The 16,006-nt window shown below is 36.4% G+C and overlaps 1 protein-coding gene across 1 annotated transcript; it reads left to right on the top strand.

The window, feature by feature from the left end:
* The first annotated feature begins 327 nt into the window (after positions 1–327).
* Positions 328–4,120, top strand: LOC127084452 (uncharacterized). Its single transcript, XM_051024898.1, has 7 exons — positions 328–777; positions 907–1,073; positions 1,300–1,511; positions 2,773–3,027; positions 3,141–3,227; positions 3,343–3,515; positions 3,739–4,120. Exons 1-7 carry the CDS (start codon positions 470–472, stop codon positions 3,848–3,850), a joined length of 1,314 nt encoding a protein of 437 aa, XP_050880855.1. The 5' UTR covers positions 328–469; the 3' UTR covers positions 3,851–4,120.
* The last annotated feature ends 11,886 nt before the right edge of the window (positions 4,121–16,006 follow it).

The following is a 16,006-nucleotide window of genomic DNA, read 5'->3' as shown; positions in this document are numbered from 1 at the left end:
GAACGTGCGACGCGTTCAAATAGTTTTCGCGGCGCGCCAATAATAACCCCTAAAAAATCACATGCATATAACATTTGAGAAAATTCCAAAAATCTGAGTATTAACTTCATCCACACATGATTCAATTTAAAAAATATATATATTATCAATACACAGACTAAATCAAATAACAAAAAATACAAAACATGTTACAAATTTTTTCTTCAAGATAAAATATTCTGAATCATCAACATTCAACACATTTAAATTAAAGCAATTTAGTGGGGTGTGTGGTAAGAAAGATGGCAATTGATTGTATCATACGGGCTGATGGGCTGATTTCAACCAACAATCAGGTAAAAGTACGGTAATACCCCCACAATGTTTCCCAGTTCTCTCCACTTCTCAGTTTCGCATTTCTCAGTTCTCCATCTCCCACTTCCATCCATAATAACCCAAACTCTCTCTCTCTCTCATTAGAGAAAATAAAATGTTGCGGTCCCTTACGAGAACCGCAGCAACACACAATCATTCATGGCGGAACAACCTCACCACAACAGTCTCATCTCTAAATTATTCTTCCAAGTCTCCAACAAAGCCCACTCCTACTTCCAAAACCCCTACCACCGCCGCAACCGCCGACATCTTCTTCGACGAACAGGAACGCCTCCGCAATCTCACCGCCGATGAAAAGAACCCTTCTCTCAATGTGGGCCCCAACGGAAGACCCCTCTTCACTTCCGCCGCTTCCTTGTCTAAGCTCACCAACAACGACACCTGCACATACTTCCCGCTCGCGTACACTCTCCCTTTGAGCCTTTTTTGCTTTGTTTGCCACTGCGGCGTTTTCTCGAACACCTTCTGTGCGTGGTTTTTTTTAGAACTCTTTTTCGGGTATTAAGTTGCTGAGTCGCTTTAATTTTCCAGGAAGGAGACATTGGATGCTGCTTTGCCTGAAGGATTGCCGATTGGTATGACGAAGGAGTTTCAGGACTCTATGCGAACTGCGTTGCTTGTTCGCCAGAGCTTTCTGGATCTTCGTGATAACTTCAGGCGTGTGGTTGATCCACCAATGTGGTCACCTCATGGTAAAGGTGCGCTCTTTGAATTTATACTTTCGAATTACTCAATTATTTTCAATGTTGATGTTCTAAATTTCTTTAAACCTTGTTGATGGGGCTGCAATTGCAATTGCAGTTGCAGTGCTGATGCATAGACATTCTAAAACCTATATGTTGTTGCCCTAATTGGGGCTGTAGACTGCAATTCTTAACTATAGTTAAGACTCAAATTGATTTGTTTCTTTGTTAAATATTTTAGGGGTTAAAGTTAGGAAGCAAGTTGTTTTAGATGGTCCTGTTAGTTGTGGGAAGAGCATTGCGCTTGCAATGCTTGTTCAGTGGGCTAGAGAAGAAGGTTGGTTGGTTTTCTATGTTCCCAGAGGAAAGGAATGGACACATGGAGGATTTTTCTATAAGCATCCACAAACAGGTCTATGGGACACACCTGTCCAGGCCGAGTATGTCCTCAAAGTAAGACTAAAACTTTCACTATTTCTAGCTTTACCATGTTGTCTATCATTGTGTAGTTGTATGTTCGTGCCGGTATGATATACATACTTTTCAGTTTGGAAGTCCGGTTTATAGGACGTTTCAAACAAGAGAAATAGATGAAACAATGTGTTTTCTTAATGATGCTTTAGCAACAACTAATCAATTTATAGAGGTTGTGCAATTAGTTTCCTATGATGGTTGTTAACTGTCTTAGTATGGTTACCCCATTGTAGTTTGGGCTCCTATGTTACACTTCTATTTGTCTAATTGGCATGATAGTTTACCTATAAGAAATTTCCAATTCTTCGAGATGTAATTAAATTAGAAAATAAGAATGAGTACACTTTCTGTCATCTCTCTTTACCCAACTGCTTTAATGCAGTCACTTTCTTTTCCACAATAATTGGAGAGAGTGTTGATTTTTACCTATGCTATGATTTTGTTTACATCCTTATATGATGTCATGACTATAAAGGCTAGAGGAGTGAAAACCCACATTATCCAATGATAGACAAATCTTAGCGAGTTAATGATTATGTTAGTTTTTAGGGTTTGAACCATGAACCTCCTGTTTAAAACTCCTTCACTCCTTCACTGTCCCTTAACTCATCAACTGAGCTACGTGAGACAATGATGTTTGCTATCACTTCCCCTGTCTTAAGATATATCAAATAAAAGTTTTAATTACTAGGATACTAGATTAGGATTGTTCTGAACCCCATGCATATTAGAAGTCAGAAATATAGATGTTTAATGAAGAAAATTTTAAAATTTGATAGTTTTGTAGGAAAAAGTTGTTATTCTCCTACTTACTACCTTCGTCCTTTAATTATATGACCCCATTGAGTAAAATACAAGAATTAAAAAAGTTGGTTGTACCATTAAATTTGCTGATAATTGGTTTTATTTACAAGTTTACCCTTCACGAGAGAAATAGTTCATGATTTATAGAGTATTTAAAACAAATTGCAAGAAAAGATGTAATATAATTAGGGGTAGTATGTTGGCAAAAAATAATTGATGTAATTGAAAATTTGAAATGGGTCATATAAAAAGGAATAAAGAGAAAACTTAAGAGGGACCTATATTAAGGGTCAAAGGTTGTATTTGTTTTATTTGATTTTGGATGTTTACTTATATTTTGCTTATTAATGATGATTATGATAAATACTGGTTTGTTATCAGCCTCCTTGGCTCATTACTTGTAGTTACATTGAATGTTATGGATAATTTTCTTCAGGATTTCTTGAAGTACAATGAATCCTACCTAAAGCAACTGCCATGCCAAATATTTGATCCAATCCCATTAGGCGAGGGTGCTGGTGTGGGATGGTTAAAAGATGTTGATTCCATGGCAGTTCCTGAAGGTACAATGTTGTATGAGCTGGTGAAGACTGGCATTGAGCAAACACATGCAGCTGTTGGGGTGGTAGTTCGTTTGAGGAAAGAGTTATCACTTGTTAAAGACATGCCTGTTCTTATTGCAATTGATCAAGTGAGAATCAAATTGCTTGTTGTTAAAATGATGTTCTTTTTTTGAAATGATTTGTTCTCAAAATTGGGCTATGCTATTTGTTTTCCTTATTTGCTGTGATTGCTTCTCTCCAGTATAATAACTGGTTTACATTCAGTGAGTATGAGGAACCTGTCACAATTCGATCTTGTCGGCCAATACATGCTAGAGAAATTACGATGGTTAGTATGTTGATTCTTTATATTGTAGAACAGTGCCAGATATATATTTTTTTAAGGATATAACTTCTGCCCTTGGAAATAGGCTACATTCGATGCTTTCTTCACACTATTGCAGGTGAATGCTTTTAGGTCAATGATGCATGATAATATGATGGTAGGGGCTTTTTCTCATTCGACAGCTGTAGGAAAGCTTCGTAAAGACTTACCAGATGTACCAGTCGATGCCCGTGCTATGTTTCCTCGATACAGTTTAGAGGAAGCAGACACTGTTTGTCATTATTATTTAAGGTATGCTTACACAGTCTCTCTATTTCTCAAGTTGGTAACATATGGCACAACAATAACACTATATTAGTGTAATAGCTAACAAATCAATCAGTGTAATAGCGATCGATGGATGAATGTTCTTGTATATTTATACCTTTCTTTGATTTTTACTGTGCAATTAAATTTCATAGCTTGAAAATTGTTTTACATATTCCCGAGTCCCATGTGTTTTCCTATTTGACAGGCAAAGGCTTATTCGGCGCGAAGCATTCACAGAAGAAAATTGGAAAAAAATTTACTTCCTATGCAATGGAAATGGAACAGAGATGAGGGGCTTAGTTCCTTTCATGCGATGACAGACGTCAGATGCACTAGTATTAATTATTTTTAACCAGTGAGATGTGTTCTGACTGTCATCCATAATAATATAGATATTTTGTATTTTCTTGAGCTATATTCATCATAGAGGATAGCATACAGTTGGATTACTATTTGCACGATCCACTTTAATCTGTTTAATTTGCTTTAAAACTTGTTCTCAAAGGCAGTGTTTTGAATGTTTGTTGCAGATTGTGTACATCTAAAAACTTATTTATTACAAAAATGTTAAATTTAGTTTCAAAATATTTTCTCCCTCTATTAACTAGACCAGAGGTTTCTTTTATATCTGAAAAGAGCATTGTAGGTAGAATACAGGTAATGTGACTGATGGTTTGATGTTGGCTGTGCGATGGGGAAGGAGCCTATATTGGGGTCTGTTTGTTTCAAGTTATAAAATAACATTTCCGGAAATATTATATTGGAAATGCAATAATTTCAAATTTGTTTGAAGTTTTTAAAAATTATTCCTGGATATTCTTTATTTCCGAGAATCTATTTTGGACATAATTTTTTCTTTAATTATTCTCATGTTAAAGGGGATTTTTTTTATCAATATAACTCATTTTTTTTAGAAAAATCTTAAAATAATTCTGTTTTCAAAAAAATTCTCAAACTATTTCACTTTTAGGAGGAAACGTTAATCTAATTGACGACTCATCTTAAAAATAGAGTGTAGGAGTCAATTGGATTGACTATGGCACATGGTGTAGTAAATTCAATTGGCACTAGGGCATATGGTGTAGCCAATTCAATTAGCGTCCATGTGTATTTTTTTGAAAGGAGACACCAATTGGATTGACACCTCAGAGTATTTTGCATTTTTTTGGTTATAAATAGAGGTGTTATGTGAATCATTTTTCCACATCTCATTTCATCATTTGGCAATCATGTTTGGTGTTCGTCGCCGCTATGAAAATGTGATTTATGCGAGAGACAAACCTCAGATGTTGATGCTCTTCTGAAACATCACTACTTTCGCTCAATTGAAGAGGGAACTGGTTCGTTGGTTAGATGGGAAAATACCAGAAGGGGAAAAAATTAGAAGTATTGAGAGACTCGACAATATCTTTGGTTTGGTGCGAATGAAAATTGATAAGGATGCTAGGGAAATGATGTTCGGACGAGATGACATCACTTTGATTGTTGTAATCACTTAGAAATATTTTGTTTTCAATTTGCTTATGTTGTAGTGATGTATGTTGTGAACCTCGTTGTAACAAAAACTTAATGATATATAAAAATTGAAGGTTACAAAAATCCAATGTTACAAAAAGATTATAACCTAGATGATGCTCCTCGATTGGGATAGTTGTTCTTATCGTGTCCTAGTTGACGACAGATACTACATAGTGTTATCATTTTATCTGTCGTATCCATTTCTGTGCTGATACGTGTTTTGTTTGACCGTCCTTTTTTCTTTCTACACATCTCGTCGTTGTGTCAAACTATGTCACCTTCGTATGGAGGCCAGTATTCTTCCATTGGTAGCACCAAAAAGCTTTTATTATAGACATTCATGACGGTGATGGCCTTGTACACATCAGATAGATGGTTGTAAGCGTCTTGGCGAGTATGTGCGCATGCTGCAATGACATGGGAGCAAGGAATGCGGAAGACCTGAAATTTTTCACAGTCGCACCAACTTCTGTTTAGTCTGACATCATAGGCTAAATTTGGTATCCCCTCGTTGTGGTCCATTGTTTCCTGCACGATGAAATTTTGCCTATGACAGTCAAAGACTGTTACAGCGTGTGTGCTAGCTTTGATGCTCTCCTCTTTCATGACTTTCATGCAACACTCACTGAATACTTGCCCAGACATTAACACCGCACTCCATCTTTCACCTCTGGTTGCGAACGTAGAAGCCAACCTATAATAGGTTGATCTGACAAAGGCGGTTATTGGCATATTTTTAATGCCTTTAAATACGCCGTTCATGCATTCCACAAGATTTGTTGTCATGTGGCCCCATCGACAGCCTCCGTCAAATGTCATTGTCCACTGTTCTACTGGTATGTTATTCAACCATCTTCCTGCATCTTCATTAGACGATCTAATTTCATCACGGTAATATTGAAATGACGGCTGAGTTAGAGCATACCCAACATTCACCACCTTTTTGCGAAGATTTTTATCTTTTATTGTACGCATGAAGTTTTGTGCAATATGTCTAATGCAATAGACATGGGTAGAAGGAGGATCATGCCATCCGTTGTCATGGTTATTGTAGGCACTCTCAATGGCAGCATGTCTATCAGAAATCAAACAAAGATTGACTTGTGGAGCCATATGCGTTCTGAGATGTCGAAGAAAGAAACCCTAACCACCAGCAGTTTCACCTTCAACCAGAGCAAAGGCAATGGGAAAGACATTGTTGTTGTCATCTTGTGCAACCGCCATAAGCAAAGTACCATTGTATTTGTCGTATAATCATGTTCCATCAATTTGAATAATAGGTTTGCAGAATGCAAAACCTTTGATGCATGGGTCAAATGCCCAAAAGAGACGATGAATGATTCTATTACTAGTAACACAGGTTTCGTCTGGCGTCATTGCTGGCAATGTCTCCATAATTGCCACAGTTCCTGGGACATATGTTTTTAGTGCCCATAAAAACCGTGATAATTCTTTGTATGAATCCTCCCAGTTGCCGAATACCTGTTCAACAGTCTTTGTCCTCGCAATCCACGCTTTCTTATACGTTGGAGTATAACAGTGATCGTATGGATTGCATGCACACTGATAATAAGATTCACAACTGTAGAGATGCACAACAATGATCGTGTGAAGTTGCAGTTCGGTATGCTTCAACACATCCCAGATCCCCCAACAAACCTAGGAGAATGGCATCTGCACAAAGTTAACGACCAATGGAACTTCAATCCATGGCAAAGCTTGGCAAGATCTGAGTGTCGCAAATGGAAGCACCGCCATGACCATGTCTTAACTGATGCAGTGATGCCAAATGAAGAAAAACCAAGCCGTACTTATATGGCTTGGTACAGATCAATTGGTTTTGAGTTCATCGCCGAGGATATGTACCTATACGACCCACGTCAACAAACTTACACACCAGACGCATCAACATCTAACCCCCAAACAACATTGTCAGACCGGCTACACACAACCCCCTATCCGTCAAAGTTTCCGTTCCACAAACACACAAACATACAACCCTAACATGCCATACACCCAACCATAATACCAAGAGCATACCCCGTACCACCACCAACAAATAGATCATCAACCAGAGACCCAACATTGTTTCGCACCCAACACATCACCCTACCAAATTCGCCTTAGCCAGAACACTCAACGATCATTCAACACCAACCATCCCTCCTCCTACCATACCCAAGAAGCCCAAACCTCACAAAACCGAAAACTTCGACAACCTTATCTCTACCAAACACCCCAACATCCTTTCCAACCTTTTCTCGACGCATCATTCACACCTATGTCTCCCTTCAACCGTCCCGGTCTCCCACTAATAAGTCAAACACAACCCAACTACTCTGGTATGGGTCATGAACTCAGCTATGGCGGTACACCTTCGATGCATACTCAAGACTATGTTGATTTGTCTGAGTATCTCAACATGCCATCTCCTGTAGTTGGTAGTGATGTTCCTGGTCCCTCAGATGCTCAAACATCAGTTGTGAATCATCAATGCGGGTTAGGGCCACGGGTTCGGGTAGCTAGGGGATGTGGGATCGGAGGTCGGTTAGGTGATCCCGGTCACCAACATTAGTCTTTTTTGTGTAAACGGGAATTTATATTAATATGAATTGATTCTATTTCGAAATTATGTATCACGTAGACTATTTAACAAAAAAAATTGCAAAATACACTGAGGTGTCAATCCAATTGACGCCTCCTTTGAAACCATACACATGGATTCCAATTGAATTGGTTGCACCATGTGCCATAGCCAATCTAATTGGCGCCTGCACTCTAATTTTAAGAGGAGGCGCCAATTGGATTGTCACCTCCTCCTAAAAGTGAGGTAGTTTGTGGTTTTTTTTAAAAACAGGATTATTTTGGGTTTTTTTTTTAAAAACTGAGTTATTTTAGTAAAAAATTTGTTAAAGGGTGGGAACCCACAATTCTCATCATAATTTTCATGGGAATAAAATCTAACTAACGCTAACTTCCTATTAATACTCACATTTATTTTTGTTTTTGTTTTTTATAATTTTTTAATTAAATTAAATCCGTAGACATTCTTTAGAAATCTAATATTTGGCCAAACAAATGCATATAAATATTATTCTCGAAAATAATAATCCTAAATATTATTTTATAATTCGAAACAACCACCCATGGTAAATTTAGATTGTTGGGTGATACTTGTTCTCTTTAAATGGACAGATTTTTGGAAACTAATTCTTACTAAAAGATTCTTTTTTTACTAAATAATGGTTATAGCATTTCATTTATAATATTTTTTCTAATACATGTTAGGATGTCAATAAAAATATGAAAATTAGGTAAAGATACGACCACCTTGCAAGAGCAAGAGCTTTTTTATTGGCTTGCCTCTTAATAAAAGTGAAGATAAATGTTAAATGATTTATATATACGGATACATTTATAGAAAAGTTGCATGAACATTAAACTTAAGGCTAAAATCAAGTGTAGAAAGCAAAAGCTATAAATTTTAAAGTTAGAATAATTTTTATAAGCAAAATCGATTATATTCAAAAATATTTAAGCATGTCAAACTTAATTTTACGCCTCCCTTTGTCTCATTTGAAGAATCCTTTTGTCATAATGATTCTATCAGGAAGGCAAAGACGTTGTGAGCCTTAATCATATTGCATGCGTTAATATTAGGCTATAGATGCTCTGCCCACCACTAGCAGGCACAAACCTACTATCGGGCAATGATAGCCTACACAACCTAGATATTTGGCTTCTAAATGAGCATATCTTAATCACTCATGGAGTAAACCTACTTCCTCGACTCTTCTTCTTCAAGTTCAACTATATCATCGTCAACCCACAATCATTGTGAACCCCATCACTTAAGTATTTGATTTCTCCTTCATCCTCTTTTTTTCTTGGATGACGATTATTACAGAACTAGATGAGAATAACAATGTGGTAGAGCCTTCTACTCATGAGGAAATTACAGGGATGTAGGAACAACGTGTTAGAAAAACAAGGTAATTGGATGAGACAGTTCAATATAATCTTGTTGAGTTAGAAGTTTCGATTCTAGTAGTGATAGTGATCCCCTTTTATCCTAGTTTTTTCCATGATAAACAGGATCACCGGCGGTGTCCAGTTTTTTGAAACGCTTGGGAGTTAAAGATTATGAGACCATTTATCCAATTAAGGAGAATGTGAATTTCTTCAATAAAAGCATAAATTTGTCTGGCTAAGAGGAATTGGAAGATTTCATCATAAAACCTTGTTCTGAAGAGGACATGGTTAACATCGCGTCCCTACTGATTCTGAAGGAGACTTATCCTATACACATCACCTCGTCATCTATGACTTAGGGGTGCTGATCCCCTTTATCGTGTTTGAGTTCAAGGTCCTTAGAATCATTAATGTCAATCCTCTCAAATCTCTCCCAACGGATGGGCCTTTATCAAGCCGCTTGAAATCCTCTGTAGGAACTTAGAAGTCACATCTTTAATTGGTATCTTCTTTTCGTTCAATGGTACTAAGATGATGAGTAAAGGCAACTGAGTGACCCTATGTGCCCTTCCTGGGATCCTTTTCACCCTTAATTCAAACAACTACAAGGTTGGTAAGATATGCTTGTGAGAGTACGAGGGGGAGATAACTGTTCCATGTGGATGTTTGAGGAGACCAGTGAAAACTGACTTTCCATGTACCAGAGAAATGATCTTGTGGCATTAAATGGCTTTGGCTATGAGTTCCTGAGCGAGACATAATGTGATGTCCTTGCGATTTTGGAGGAGTTTCACATCATGAGCTCTGAGAAAATGAAGGAGTTTGATAAAAGAAATGATAGTGAGAAAGAAATTGGTGATTATTTGTATACATTTGATGTCTATTCAGGTGTTTACAATTAACATGTTTACTTCGAGTAACACTTTTTATTTTCTAACAGAAAGGATGAAGCCAATGACCGTTGCTAAGAAGAAAATCTTTCACACTAGGAAAAAGGATGAGTGGGGTGAGAAGTAGTATGACAACCCAATAGTCATTCTAGAGGGTTATTGAGAATTGGAAAGAGGAAAATAAGTGAACGGGTGACCATCATTTCCTCTAGGCATTTGCATATTATCAAACTTATTATGGATAAAGGGGAGGCATCTCCAACACAATGTCGAAAGCATAAAGACGCCCAACTTTACCACACTATACATTTGGAAGCCCAAGATATCGTAACATCCCAACTTTTAAATATAATATTTTATTTAATTAATGATGTATTTTATTCATTATACTTGAATTTCAGTGTGTATGGGGTATTTTGAAAATTTAATAATTATTGGGGTTATAAGATTTGAGAGCGGAAAAATGAAATATTATTATTGAGGTTATTACAAATAATAGACATATTTAATTATTTGGCAATAGGTTGAAGGAGTAGAAATATATAAATCCTGAATTAAATAATCATTTGAATTAAATATTTACTTAAATTAAATATTTATTTAATTTAAATAATAATTTCTATTATAATTGAGAATGGGGGAGATGTTGAGTTTCTAGAGAAATTGTAGGACTAAGTTGTGATAATGAAGTGTTTTGGGTAAATATTGAGAATTTGCTAATCCATTAGGTCATATAAGTATAAAAAGTTGGGATTTAGAAAATATTATACACGAAATTGAGAAAAATTGGAGAGGTGCTACGAGGAACCCTAAGGAAGATCGTTAGGAAGGAAAAACTAAACTTCACCAAGAACTCTACAAGTTCAAGGTATGGGGGATTATCTTCTTATGAGTGATTTAAGCATGCAAAGTAGTGAGGGTTCCTTTCCCTCCTATCAGTGCCTTGAGATTTATGCTATTTCCCCCTAATTTCTCTTAATTTATACGATATATGTAAATTGGTCAAATAAGGTTTGAACAAAACCTTATTGGTGCGATTGTTAGAATTGTTTCTCTATATGATTGCTCTGAGACACAAAAATGAGATTTGAAAAAAATCCCCTACGGTCTCTTCTGCGATGTTGTTTGTAGGTTTATAAATTTTTTGTTGATAATAATGATATTGTATGAATTTTGTGTTATGCTGCATGATTAACTTTGTAGAGTTGAGATTTTGTCCCGGGATTTCGAACGACTCTTTTTGGGTTGTTTGGTTTCCCAATTTTATGATGGTGCTGGACTGTGTTCAGTTTTCAACAAATCTCCCTGAATCGACATTTTTCTCAAATGCCATAATACCTTTTTTTTCTTCAAAATGAGATATTTTTCATGAAAAATCAAAAATAAAAAAAATGCAGAAAAATCGCAGGGAGACATAGAAGACGAGTGACTGTTTTTCAGGCATAACTTGAGTTTCGTAAGTCCTTTTAAGGCGCCGTCAGTTGTATTAGAAATCAAAAGAGATAAGCTTTATTTTTAAGTGGAGAAATAGGGTCTAGGTTTGCTACATCAGTAGCAGTTTGCTGGTTTTTACACCAGAGACATAGTCAAATTCAGTTATGCATTGGTAAGTCCTGTTGGGATGCCGCCAGTTGCATTAGAAAGAGGGTTCAATGATATTTGTAATTGGAGATTTTTATAATTTATCATGATTATATAATTTTTCGTGCTATTTTGAAGTTAGGCATTCTACTTTAGAGTTTATGCAGGACTTGTCGTGATAAGACTGAACTGCAATGAATAGAACTAAAGTTTCGTAACTCTACTTAAGATGCAGTTAAGTGCATTTGAAAGAGGGTTTAAATAATTTTCAATCTGGAGGGTTTCATAGTTTTATCATAAGTATGGAATATTTGGTGTTATTTTGAAGTGAGACAATTTTAAAGTTACGTCTAGAGTTTTGATCAATTTTGAGTGTAGTGACCTTTCATTACCTTATTGATGAATTTAACAGTCCTATTTTATTTGGTTAGAGTTGTTGTAGAGTTATCACCTGTGAAAGTTGTCAGTGAGGCAATTTCGAGCACTCTGGATACTCAATGGTTATCCTAGAGTTGTCAAGTTTTGTTGTGAGTTGTTTAGAGTTCCCTTGAGATTTTTGAGAATTCTTTTAAGTTATAACTAATATAATAAAATTTTGAGACTTTTTGAGCGATTTTGACGTCGACGACCTTTTGCTACCCTTAGGGTCACTTTTGAGTACTTTGAGTCAAACTGCCCGTCTATTATGCTTAGTAGAGTTATCACTTGTGAACCTTTACCCTTATAGAAATGAGGTACCTTAGAGTACTTTTGGAGTACTTTGGGGTTATTTTTGAGAATTGTAAGGCTTGAGGTATTTTGAGTTTCCCTGGAAATTTTTGATGAGTTAAAGGTTAAGGGTAATAACATAACTTTGTCCTTTTTGATGAAAAATAATTAAAATTATTTTAAAATTAATTTTTTGAGTATAGTAATTCATAGGGATTACAGTGACGACCTTAATTGACGATTTTGATGAATAGTAATCCGAAGGGATTACAATGACGACCTTAATTGACGATTTTGATGAATAGTAATCCGGAGGGATTACGTGAATACTTTAATTGACGATTTATGATGAATAGTAATCCAGAGGGATTACAATGATGACCTGTGATTGGCGACTATAGGTTCATGAGTGAAACCTTTTCGATGATGCTTTGATGATGTTTTCACTGATTGTGGTTTTATGATGTTACAATGTTATTGATGCTGATGATATTGCATGCTTACATATACATGATCATGCATGCTTTTATTTTGGAGTTAGGTAGAACTTCGGTGCAATGATGACCTGGTTCATAGAGGGATTATGACAATCTCATGTCTAGAGAGGGACACTGTTCAAGAGAAACCGAGGACACTGGTAAATCAGTAATATACCTCTGATCCCATAGACTTGGTACCACATGCATTTTGATGAGGAGTTAGTGGCATTTACATTATCACTCACATTATTATTTAACTTTGATTATGCTGTTGAGTGTGAATGATGTGTTTATGAACTCACGATTACTATCTTGTTGCTAAATTTCACCGTTAGTATTTATAAGATGTATTCTCACCCTTTTTTGTTGCCGTGTCGTCTGTGCTCCTCTAGAGTACAGACCATCAGGTTCTCAACATGAGTAGTTTCTTGTGAATTGGAAGATAGCCTTGGTGCAGCGAAGCCCTTACCGAGATCTACCAATATTGATTTTGAAGAAGTTTGAAAGTCATAGGAGAATTCTACCACTAACCCCTTGTGATGGCATCGCCCATGCTTCAAGAACAACCTTAGGACATGATTGTTTATGATTCTAGAACTTGGCTTCATTCTACGCTCCTTTGGTTTTAGCTTCATTTAAGAGAATGTGTGACAAGTCCTTCTTAGAATCCTTGTGAAGACTATGGCGATAAGGCTTCAAACACCGTTGTTAAATCTAATTCAAATTCAAGTTGTTTAGTTTCAATTTCATTTGATTTGCATTTGAGTTTTGGCTAGTGTATATAAACTGAAAGTTAGATGCAATTGAAGAAAAGAGAAATTGAGTTTGTTGAGATTGAATTTTTTTGTTACAATTAGTTATATTTTCTCTCTCTCTCTCTCTCTCTGCATTTCTTTCAATCTTCATCATCTTCTTCTTCTTATGCATGAATGAAGTTTCATTGTTAAATCTAACAATTGGTATCCAAAGCTCCAGTTTGATTCACAAGGAAACACGAGTGTACATAAGGCGTGTGATTGATTTCATTGCTTAAATTCATATTGCATTGAAGATCGCAATAGAAGAGAATCACAATCTTGATTCATAGGGATTGGGACACACGAGTGTTAGTGAGAATTGAGCGAGTTGCACAAGAACAAAGATGAACGGCGGAAACGCTAGCTTGCATACAAAGCTTCCATCATTCAAAGAAAATAATTGGAATCAGTGGTCAATTCAGACGCGTGTGTTGTTTGGTGCTCAAGACGTGCTTGAGCTTGCCAATGATGGTTACATGCCAATTGCAGAAAACACAACTAAAGCGGAAAGAAATGTGAAATGTGAAGTGATGAAGAAGGATCTGAAGGAATCGTTCTATATACATCAATGTGTGGATAAAAAGGTGTTTGAGAAGATTTCCGACTCGATGACGGAGAAGGCGAAGGTAACATGGGATACACTTGTGCGGTGCTATGTAGGCATGGCAACGAGGCGGGTCTGGGACAGTTTTTACCTTCCCCAAACCCAAACCCGAATGCCCAAACAATACCCGTTCCCCGCCCCAAACCCAAACGGGGATGGAGAATCAAAACCCAAACCCGTCCCAAACGGGTTCGGGTATCCCCGCCCTGCCACCATTCATTTAGCTAAATCAATTTTTTTAATAGAAATATTTATTTTTTCCAAAATAAAACTACGTTACAAATAATAAAATCAAACAATCCAAAAAAATTCCATACATACATTTCAAATATATTTAATAACAAATTAAAATTAAAATATCAAAACATTGAAGACATATTTGATATTCTAAATTATCAAAAATAAACAATAATATACATAATAAAATAAACAGGGGCGAGTTCGGGGGCGAGTTCGGGGTGGGTACTAGTGTCCCCATTACCCAACTCGTCCCATATTTTATAATCAGGGAAAACCCAAACCCGAAACTAAACCCAGTCAAAGCGGGTTTTCCCCGTCAACTTCGGGGCGAGTTCGGGTGGGTACCCGCGGATACGGGTTATGTTGTCATGCCTAGCGCTATGGTGGTGACACATCAGTGAAGTAAGTAAATTTATAGTCCCTATACAAGAAATATGAGAATTTCATCATGAAGAGAAATGAGAAGGTTCCTAATTATATCTCTAGAGTGATTATGGTCACGAATGAGATGAAGTATTATGGAGAAACGCTCTCTGAACAAGTAATCATTAAAAATATACTAAGATCACTCAATCTTTAGTTTAGTTACATAGTTGTAGTCATAGAACACTCAAAATACACCAACACCATGAGAGTTGAAGAGTTGTAGAGTACGTTAGAGGCACAAGAATTGCGTCTGATTGAAAGAAACTTTGAAAGGGAAACAAAACAGGATGTGAAAGATTCTTTTGTCAAGAAGAACAAGAACCAAACATGGCTAGAGAACAAGAAAAATAATGGTGATGATGTTCAGAAGTCAGAACTCTTCAATCAAGATGAGAAGAAACATAAGAACTTTCATAAGGGAAATGAGAAGTTATATAAGAGAAAGGTTCAGTGCTACAACTGTAACAAGTTTGGCCATTTTACTACTGATTGTTGGTCAAACAAGGAAAGCAAGGGTGAATAAGCCAACATAGCAAGAATAGATTATGAGGATGAACCTATTCTATTGATGGAATCTGAGAATGAAGGTGAAAAAATGGTGGACTGGTGGTATATGGACACCGGCTGCTCAAATCACCTAACTGGAAATAAGCAATGGCTGATTGATTTTTACTTTGGTAGAAAGACCAAGATAAGATGTGCTAATAATGAGTAGCTGAATGTTAAAGGAATGAGAAATGTCAAAGTAACATTGAAGAATGGAAAAATTGTATTGATCAAGGATGTATGGTGTGTTCTTGGCATGAATAACAATCTGATGAGTGTAAGTCAGTTGCTTGAAAAAGGGTTTTCAGTAACCATGAAGGACAATCTTTTGAAGTTGTATGCCTGTGACTAGAAGTTAATAATGTAGTCTACACTGAGAAGAAATAGGACATTTAAGGTGAATGTTGCAACAACAGACACTCAATTCCTTAGTGCAACTAGTAATGTAAGGGAATGTGAGTTATGACACAAGAGATTGGGGCATTTGAACTTCAGAAGTTTAGGGCATACGAGTTCAAAGAATGTAGTACATGGAATTCTAAATATTGTGGCACTATAGAAATCATGTGATATATGCATGAGAATCAAACAACCAAGATTGCCATTCTCATCAAAAATTCCTCCAAGAGTAACTCATGCTTTGGGTGTGGTGCATTCTGATGTCTGTAGGCCATTTTAGGTAACTTCACAATTGGAGGAAATAAGTAATTTG

The sequence above is a fragment of the Lathyrus oleraceus genome, chromosome 5, assembly GCF_024323335.1.
Source record: "Lathyrus oleraceus cultivar Zhongwan6 chromosome 5, CAAS_Psat_ZW6_1.0, whole genome shotgun sequence".
NCBI classification, from domain to species: Eukaryota; Viridiplantae; Streptophyta; class Magnoliopsida; order Fabales; family Fabaceae; genus Lathyrus; species Lathyrus oleraceus.
The sequence above is the reverse complement of the archived record's forward strand: the minus strand, read 5'-3'. Positions and strand labels throughout refer to the sequence as shown.

Excerpts from the sequence above, each read along its gene's own strand:
- LOC127084452 (XM_051024898.1), top strand. The coding sequence starts at position 470 with ATGTTGCGGTCCCTTACGAGAACCGCAGCAACACACAATCATTCATGG. Across the intron at positions 778-906 it reads TGCACATACTTCCCGCTCGC|GAAGGAGACATTGGATGCTG; the intron begins GTACACTCTCCC and ends TTAATTTTCCAG. Across the intron at positions 3,228-3,342 it reads ATGCTAGAGAAATTACGATG|GTGAATGCTTTTAGGTCAAT; the intron begins GTTAGTATGTTG and ends ACACTATTGCAG.